The 9,748-nt window shown below is 43.8% G+C and overlaps 2 protein-coding genes across 2 annotated transcripts; both read left to right on the top strand.

Annotated features, from left to right (window-relative positions):
* Window positions 1-579: 579 nt before the first annotated feature.
* LOC131722722 (Fc receptor-like protein 5) lies at window positions 580-3,158 on the top strand. The gene is made up of 2 exons (XM_059015727.1): window positions 580-895; window positions 2,130-3,158. Exons 1-2 carry the CDS (start codon window positions 580-582, stop codon window positions 2,489-2,491), a joined length of 678 nt encoding a protein of 225 aa, XP_058871710.1. The 3' UTR covers window positions 2,492-3,158.
* A 2,335-nt stretch (window positions 3,159-5,493) lies between these two features.
* On the top strand, window positions 5,494-8,080 carry LOC131722763 (Fc receptor-like protein 2). The gene is made up of 2 exons (XM_059015846.1): window positions 5,494-6,140; window positions 7,709-8,080. Exons 1-2 carry the CDS (start codon window positions 5,777-5,779, stop codon window positions 8,008-8,010), a joined length of 666 nt encoding a protein of 221 aa, XP_058871829.1. The 5' UTR covers window positions 5,494-5,776; the 3' UTR covers window positions 8,011-8,080.
* The last annotated feature ends 1,668 nt before the right edge of the window (window positions 8,081-9,748 follow it).

The raw sequence follows: 9,748 nt of genomic DNA, 5'->3' as shown, positions 1-9,748 counted from the left end.
GTAGAGCCTACAATGGGTCACACTGCTGCTATTCCTACTGTATCACAAGTAGAGCCTGCAATGGGTCACACTGCTGCTATTCCTCCTGTATCACAAGTAGAGCCTGCAATGGGTCACACTGCTGCTATTCCTACTGTATCACAAGTAGAGCCTGCAATGGGTCACACTGCTGCTATTCCTCCTGTATCACAAGTAGAGCCTGCAATGGCTCACACTGCTGCTATTCCTACTGTATCACAAGTAGAGCCTGCAATGGCTCACACTGCTGCTATTCCTACTGTATCACAAGTAGAGCCTGCAATGGGTCACACTGCTGCTATTCCTACTGTATCACAAGTAGAGCCTGCAATGGATCACACTGCTGCTATTCCTACTGTATCACAAGTAGAGCCTGCAATGGATCACACTGCTGCTATTCCTACTGTATCACAAGTAGAGCCTGCAATGGATCACACTGCTGCTATTCCTACTGTATCACAAGTAGAGCCTGCAATGGGTCACACTGCTGCTATTCCTCCTGTATCACTGCAGAGATGCTGCTGGGAGGCTGGAATCTCTCTCCTAACTGATTGTAGGGGAATGTGTCCTAATCCTATCCTGTTGTCTGTTTCAGAGGGCTGTCCCAAGGCTGTCCTGACCCTGCAGCCTGCCTGGTCACAGATATTCTCAGGAGAGACAGTCACCCTGAGCTGTGAGGTGGAGGGGGACTCTGCTGGCTGGAGGTTTAAACAGTACAGAGATGGACGTGAAGAGGCAGGGTGCAGTGATCTATACAGGAGAAGAAATGGGGACAGCTGCACAATCAGTAAAGCTCGGCATTCTCACAGTGGAGTGTACTGGTGTGAGTCTGCATCAGGACAGGAGCGCAGTAATGCTGTCAACCTAACTGTGTCATGTAAGTCATTTACATTCTAGATAATATTCAGACACACTGTTGAGTAATCCTGCACTCGGATCAGTATGAATTGTTGCTGTTTTCAAGTAACAGCTGAGCAAATGGTCATTTTGAAATAGGCTTCAAATGACTGTTGCTGGATTGTGTTTTCTCTGCAATTATCCAGATCCCAGGTGTTGGGCATCTAACAGTGTGTCTTACACAAAGAACCGTGTGTTTGAAAGATTCCATATGAGCTCCTACAAAGTGACAGACCCTGTCACAGGATTTCATATTCATGTCTTATGTTCCGTCCTTTGTGGTTCAAAGAGCCTTAAATATAAATCAAGGGGTATCTACACTTGGGGGAAAATAGTTTCCTACAATAGTCTTTCTTAACGTTGTGTCTATATAGCTCATAATAGGGAATAATACATTATAACATTATGAGATAAAAAAGCATTGTAATCATGTTTGTGTGTGTGATGAAGTGCCCGCCCCTGTGTGTATTTTCTGTTATATGTTGCGTGTGGTGTGTTAAATGTTGGTGTATAGTCATTGGTACACGGGATATAAACGGGTCTGTGTAACACGAGTGTTTAAAATGTATATTTGTATTTAGGCACGAGGATGGCACAGCACTTCACGTGCAAGTAAAATGTAATATGTGAGCACGGGGAATTGCACTTTATTGATTCACGTGCAGTTGTACCGCGACTCCAATTGAATGATTGATTAGCAGTCGAGTCTCGGTACAACTGCATAAAAGCAGCATGTTTTCACTCACTCGGGGTTGGGTGTTCGAGAGTGGAGAACGGGAGAGAGAGAGGAGTTAAAATAAGTAATAATAATAGTGTTTTGTACTCACCGTGTTTGTTTGTCTCCGTGCACCGTTTGTGTTAGTTCGTTTTGTTTGTCTGTTTATTTTGGCTACAAGTGCCGTGTCCTGTTTTGTGTTTAAAACCTTTTATTTTCTGTTCTGTTTAATTATTAAATGCTGAGCGCGATCATGCGCTCAGCTTCACCAAAACCCCAAGTCTCTGTTGTTTTATTTCCTGGATCTGGTCTGACGCCACCCACTCCGGCCGTCTTTGTGACAGTGTGTAAAACTGCAGCCTCCTCAATCCTGACCCGTCTCTCAGCCCTGCTGATCTGAACTCTTTCTGTCTTTTCAGATCAATGGGTGATCCTGCAGCCTCCTCAATCCTGACCCGTCTCTCAGCCCTGCTGATCTGAACTCTTTCTGTCTTTTCAGATGGACGAGTGATCCTGCAGACTCCCCCCCAGCCTGTGTTTGAGGGAGACTCTCTGACTCTGAGGTGTCTTATCCGCGATGGTTATAAAGCTGCCAGGGTTATATTTTATAAATATAATAGAGAGTTACAGTCCCGGGCTGACACAGAGCTGAGTGTGGATCGTGTTTCAAAGAGTGACGAGGGGTTCTACAAGTGCAAAGCATGGTGGTGGTGGAACTCCTCCCCTTACTCTAGTGACTCTGCAGAGGTGCGGGTGTCAGTGAGAGGTAGGTTCATTCTAACAGAGAGAGTCCTCACCCCCTTCTCTGTCTGTAATGTCTCACAGATACATTCACACTGGAGTCTATTCCAGCTGTGTTAATGTGACTCTGCAGAGGTGCGGGTGTCAGTGAGAGGTAGGTTCATTCTAACAGAGAGAGTCCTCACCCCCTTCTCTGTCTGTAATGTCTCACAGATACATTCACACTGGAGTCTATTCCAGCTGTGTTAATGTGACTCTGCAGAGGTGCGGGTGTCAGTGAGAGGTAGGTTCATTCTAACAGAGAGAGTCCTCACCCCCTTCTCTGTCTGTAATGTCTCACAGATACATTCACACTGGAGTCTATTCCAGCTGTGTTAATGTGACTCTGCAGAGGTGCGGGTGTCAGTGAGAGGTAGGTTCATTCTAACAGAGAGAGTCCTCACCCCCTTCTCTGTCTGTAATGTCTCACAGATACATTCACACTGGAGTCTATTCCAGCTGTGTTAATGTGACTCTGCAGAGGTGCGGGTGTCAGTGAGAGGTAGGTTCATTCTAACAGAGAGAGTCCTCACCCCCTTCTCTGTCTGTAATGTCTCACAGATACATTCACACTGGAGTCTATTCCAGCTGTGTTAATGTGACTCTGCAGAGGTGCGGGTGTCAGTGAGAGGTAGGTTCATTCTAACAGAGAGAGTCCTCACCCCCTTCTCTGTCTGTAATGTCTCACAGATACATTCACACTGGAGTCTATTCCAGCTGTGTTAATGTTCTCAACACAACTCAGGTGCTGAAGTAACGGGTCCTGGCAGTTTTCTGATATGAAAGCTCTTCCTGGTCTCATACTCTGAGTAGTGTAGAAGCTGTAATAAAGCAGAAAGAGGCCACACCAAAGAGTGCGTATTAAACTTTGCAAGTCCTAACTACTCAACTGGACGGCTAAGCGGTTTACCAGCAGCAAAACACCTGTACTATACAAGTACTAAACACAGTGCCTTCTCTTCAGGTTCCCTAGACAGGGGGGTACAGATTGGATATAAGAAATTGTTCCTATACATTATTACACTGCAGATTATACCACAGAAGAGATTCTGCACAAATGAAATAGTTTTAAATAGAATACATACCTGTTCACTTTACTGTGACACACACACAGTATGAAACAGAATACCCAAGAAAGACACAGATACTAAACATGTAAGTCATGTGAGTTATATTATTATATTAAAAATCAAAGCAGCAGCAAAGTATCATTCAGAGTGATAATGAGTCATAATTACACTATGTAACACAATTTTTGTTCCTGGGTAGTAAGTGTTATTTCCTAATTGCTTATGCCTCAAAAGTATAGAAAATGGCTATTATTCCCCACAAACTTTGCTTTTGTGACCAGGACAGTGATATTTTGAAATTTACCTATTTCCAATGAGAAAACGGGCGAATTTGTGTCTTTTCGTTCACATAAAGTCAGAAAAAAACAACATATGAATCCAAATTAACATGTATTTATACTAAAGTAATACAGAAATGACTACAGAAGATTTAGAAGTGAGTAGTTTTTCGAGATTTACGATTATACTGTAAATCACTTTCACGAATCAGCCCCCAAATGTAGTCTCCCATCATGTTCTCGTTATACTGTCCTTGGTAGCGGCGTTCAAAGTCCAGTATATCCTGGTGGAAGCGCTCGCCTTGCTCCTCTGAGTACGCTCCCATGTTCTCCTTGAATTTATCAAGATGAGCATCAAGGATATGGACTTTGAGGGACATCCTACAGCCCATTGTGCCGTAGTTCTTCACCAGTCCCAACCAGCTCCACATAGTTTTCGGCCTTGTGATTGCCCAGGAAGCCCCGAACCACTGCGACAAAGCTGTTCCAAGCCGCTTTCTCCTTACTAGTGAACTTCTTGGGGAATTCATTGCACTCCAGGATCTTCTTTATCTGTGGTCCGACGAAGACACCGGCTTTGACCTTTGCCTCAGACAGCTTAGGGAAGAAGTCTTGAAGGTACTTGAAGGCTGCCGACTCCTTATCTAGAGCTCTGACAAATTGTTTCATAAGGCCCAATTTGATGTGCAGTGGTGGCATCAGCACCTTCCGGGGGTCCACCAGTGGCTCCCACTTGACGTTGTTCCTCCCCACAGAGAACTCAGTCCACTGTGGCCAGTCCCGCCTGTGGTAGTGCGCCTTGGTGTCCCTGCTGTCCCAAAGGCAAAGATAGCAGGGAAACTTGGTAAAACCGCCATGGAGACCCATCAGGAATGCCACCATTTTGAAGTCTCCTATGACCTTGATGCCATCTCAGAAAAATGCAGATATGTATCCACTTAGGCAGCTGGAACTAAACTGAACTGGTGGGCTTAAGGCCCCTGTATTTATACTACTATTTATATTACTGGAAAGTTCTAGAAAGTTCTAGAAGTTACTCCAAGTTTACTCAGCACTGAATCTATCTGGAATGTTCTGGAAAATAGGTAAATTTCAAAATATCGCTGTCCTGGTCACAAAAGCAAAGTTTGTGGGGAATAATAGCCATTTTCTATACTTTTGAGGCATAAGCAATTAGAAAATAACACTTACTACCCAGGAACAAAAAAAAAAAAAAAAATTGTTACACAGTGTTATAAACACCACACAGGAGCAGCAACAGAGTGAATCAGAACCATTGACATGTCAGTAAAAACACAGTGATATGCTGCTGGAGTGCCTTCAATACAATCACATATTAGATTCACCTGCTTTATTAGGAGGGTTCATGTACTGTAATTGATATGGGACTGTGCTAATAAGTCTGATGTCCCTACTACTAATACTCCTGGTATTAATAGTGAATGTTAACATTGCTGATTTGTATGCCTCCACATTATCTGATTCACATCCCATCTCTCAGGCTCTCTTTATAGTATTATTATTATTATTATTATTATTATTATTATTATTATTATTATTATTATTAAACAATACATTTCAATACAGACAACGTATGCTTTTGAATTACATATTTTCTAATGTGCCCCAACATTTATTTATAAACAAAAACAAATAGAATCCATGCTTTTGTTATCCATGTCAACATTTTTTTTATGAAACACTAAGTTTAATTATGAATCTGTCAGTCCTTTGTTAACGTCTAATGGTAATACATAATTATTTTGAATTATCATGCATGTTTACACATGCTGTGAATAGGTCTGTTGCACTGTGCTGTCCAGCACTGTCTGTCTATGTGTGGAAATAAGGGCTAATCAACCAAGAGAACAAATTCTCAGACAGAGAAAATCTACAAATGTTACAAGAATCCAGAGCTATGACCTCGAAACCCGTGAGAGACAGTAACATCGAGCTGCTTTTATTAGAGACCAACACAGTTAACAAGTCCATGTGAACGGAGCCTGTGGGTGCAGGTCATGCTGAACTGGGTTTTATTTCTGTCCTTGGCAGGCAGGTCTGTGTTCCTAACATGCCTTGTTTCCTTTCTTTACCCAGAGCTGCCGAAGGCTGTGCTGACCAGCAGTCCTCAATGGGGAGAGCTGTACACTGGAGAGACTGTCACCCTGAGCTGTGGGGTTGAGGGGGGTTTCACTGGCTGCCAATATCTCTGGTACAAGAGCAGTCAGGGAGGCACAGTGCAGATCAGAGGCACCACTGGAGCCAGATACACACTCAGCCCTGTCACTCAGTCCCATAGTGGAGAGTACCAGTGTGAGGCACAAAGAGGAGATCCACCACGTTCCTCTCAGCGCAGTGATCCTGTTACACTGACTGTGTCTGGTGAGTTTATTAACACAGTGATCCTGTGACAGTAACTGTGTCTGGTGAGTTTATTAACACAGCGATCCTGTTACACTGACTGTGTCTTGTGAGTTTATTAACACAGCGATCCTGTTACACTGACTGTGTCTGGTGAGTTTATTAACACAGTGATCCTGTGACACTGACTGTGTCTGGTGAGTTTATTAACACAGCGATCCTGTTACACTGACTGTGTCTGGTGAGTTTATTAACACAGCGATCCTGTTACACTGACTGTGTTTGGTGAGTTTATTAACACAGCGATCCTGTTACACTGACTGTGTCTGGTGATTTCATTAACACAGTGATCCTGTTACACTGGCTGTGTCTGGTGAGTTTATTAACACAGTGATCCTGTTACACTGACTGTGTCTGGTGAGTTTATTAACACAGCGATCCTGTTACACTGACTGTGTCTGGTGAGTTTATTAACACAGCGATCCTGTTACACTGGCTGTGTCTGGTGAGTTTATTAACACAGTGATCCTGTTACACTGACTGTGTCTGGTGAGTTTATTAACACAGCGATCCTGTTACACTGACTGTGTCTGGTGAGTTTATTAACACAGTGATCCTGTTACACTGACTGTGTCTGGTGCGTTTATTAACACAGTGATCCTGTTACACTGACTGTGTCTGGTGAGTTTATTAACACAGCGATCCTGTTACACTGACTGTGTCTGGTGAGTTTATTAACACAGCGATCCTGTTACACTGACTGTGTCTGGTGAGTTTATTAACACAGTGATCCTGTTACACTGACTGTGTCTGGTGAGTTTATTAACACAGCGATCCTGTTACACTGACTGTGTCTGGTGAGTTTATTAACACAGTGATCCTGTGACACTGACTGTGTCTGGTGAGTTTATTAACACAGTGATCCTGTTACACTGACTGTGTCTGGTGAGTTTATTATCCCAGCTGAATACAGAGCAGTGCTCTAAATACAGACCCCTCACGGACAGCATGTTGACCACAGTCCTCTCCTCTCAGAGCTGCTGTTACATTAACTGTAATGGAAATTCACTGTAGAGGCCCGAGGGATGGAAGTAGCTTAACTCTAAAATGCTTTTTATTACTAAGATAGGAGTACAGAATTACCCAGGACCGAAGTATAAATATAATAAATCTGTATCGGCTGCTTTAATAGAAAATAATTCTATTCATTCAGTCCTGTGGATTTCTGTCCTCTTATCTTTCACACTATCTTTGTGTCAGAACAGAACAGTTACTGATTGGAGCTGCACTGGAAACAGTAATACTTCAAGCCAGTTAAAGGAAGTGATACAAGGCATTAGTAGAATATCATCTTGAAGAATGGACGACTTTGTAGACTTCCTAGTAATGGCTGTTATAATTACTTTTTATTAATAACAAGTACATTAAAAGTAATTCCAGTAAATTCATGTATTTTTTTAATAATCAAATTTTCTAGTAATTTGTTTTTTTTACTACGAGTTAAAAATATTTACTATGTTATCGTGCTATCCAAAGCCACTCAAATTGAGGGAAACAGGAGTCCTTATTTGTCATCTTCTGTATTTCAGAGGGACGACCAAAGCCTGCACTGACCCGGGAGCCTGCAGGAGAGATATTTGAAGGAGACACGGTCAATCTGAGCTGTGTGGTTGAGGGGAGCTCTGGTGGCTGGAGATATCTCTGGTACAAAGACAGGCAGGGAGCTCCAGTGAACCAGACTGACAGCAGCAGTGGAACTGGAGCCGGATACACAATCAGTGCTGCTGCTCTGTCCCACAGTGGAGAGTACTGGTGTCGAGCTGGACGGGGCAGGAACACGTCTTACTCACAATACAGCGATCCCATCTGGGTAAATGTAACTGGTGAGTAATACAGAATCTCCTTCCTTTTTACTAAAGCTTTGCCCTCAGCAGTAGGGGGTGCTGTTTGGTTCTGCTAGAGGTGATTGGGAGCCTCAATCCTCCAGCATTCCTCTCTATGTCTCTCTGTCTATTAAGGTTGAAGTTTCTCACCTACTCTACCACGCAATAGCTACAATCAAAGCGATATCTGATGTTATGTAGAACACCGTGACAAAGCATATCTATTTACAGTAAATGTCCATTTTAAAAATGATAATCTTATTGCTCAATTTTCAATACCGAGAAAGTATTTAATGATTTCAGAGTGGGACTTAAACTCATGACTAACACTGTTGTAAGTGAGGTTTCAACTCATTATGCTTCATAGCTGTGTTTGAATGACTTGCAGATTATCAATGCAGATATATCTAAGGGTTTAGAACCTAGGGAGGGGAGGGGGCAGGATGCTGTGGGATGTTTCAATGGTGTGTTTATAGCTTGTTCCTGTCTTGACTGAAACATTTGGTGTTACCTTTACAGACAAAATGATATGGAGCCTCTATACTCCAGCACTGCCTCTGTCTCTCCAAGGAGCCTCTATACTCCAGCACTGCCTCTGTCTCTCCAAGGAGCCTCTATACTCCAGCACTGCCTCTGTCTCTCCAAGGAGCCTCTATACTCCAGCACTGCCTCTGTCTCTCCAAAGAGCCTCTATACTCCAGCACTGCCTCTGTCTCTCCAAGGAGCCTCTATACTCCAGCACTGCCTCTGTCTCTCTATTATTATTATTATTATTATTTATTTCTTAGCAGACGCCCTTATCCAGGGCGACTTACAATCGTAAGCAAATACATTTCAAGTGTTACAATACAAGTAATACAATAAGAGCAAGAAATACAATAACTTTTGTTCAGTGTGACAAACCACAATTCAATAATACAGCAGATAATAGTGATAGTTACATCAGGATATGATATAATAGTGATAGTTACATCAGGATGTGATTAAATACAAAGTACTACAGGTTAAACACTTGGCAGATTACAGTATTCTGAAGTACAGGATTAAATGCAGTAAAATAGGGGGCAGATAAGAGCAGAATAAAGCACATTTACATGAAGGGTGATAGTGTCCCAGGATACAAACAGAGGAGTTCTACAGGTGCTGTTTGAAGAGGTGAGTCTTAAGGAGGCGCCGGAATGTGGTCAGGGACTGGGCAGTCCTGACATCTGTAGGAAGGTCATTCCACCACTGCGGAGCAAGGGTGGAGAAGGAGCAGGCTCTGGAGACAGGGGTGCGTAGCGGAGGTAGAGCTAGTCTTCTAGTGCAGGCGGAGCGGAGAGGTCGAGTGGGGGTGTAGGGAGAGATGAGGGTCTGGAGGTAGCTGGGTGCAGTCTGGTCAAGGCATCTGTAGGCTAGTACAAGAGTCTTGAACTGGATGCGAGCGGTGATCGGGAGCCAGTGGAGCGAGCGGAGTAGTGGAGTAGCGTGGGCGAAGCGAGGCAGAGAGAACACCAGGCGGGCAGCAGAGTTCTGGATGAGCTGGAGCGGACGGGTGGCTGACGCAGGGAGGCCAGCCAGGAGGGAGTTGCAGTAGTCTAGGCGGGAGAGTACCAGGGCCTGGACCAGGAGCTGGGTAGCGTAGTTGGTGAGGAAGGGTCGGATTCTTCGGATGTTGCTCAGGAAGAATCGGCAAGTGCGTGCCAGAGTGGAGATGTGCTGGGAATAAGAGAGGCAGGGGTCCAGGGTGACTCCAAGGTTCTTAGC

Source organism: Acipenser ruthenus, chromosome 51 (assembly GCF_902713425.1).
Source record: "Acipenser ruthenus chromosome 51, fAciRut3.2 maternal haplotype, whole genome shotgun sequence".
NCBI classification, from domain to species: Eukaryota; Metazoa; Chordata; class Actinopteri; order Acipenseriformes; family Acipenseridae; genus Acipenser; species Acipenser ruthenus.
Note: the sequence above shows the minus strand (reverse complement) of the source record. Positions and strands in the feature narration are given on the sequence as shown.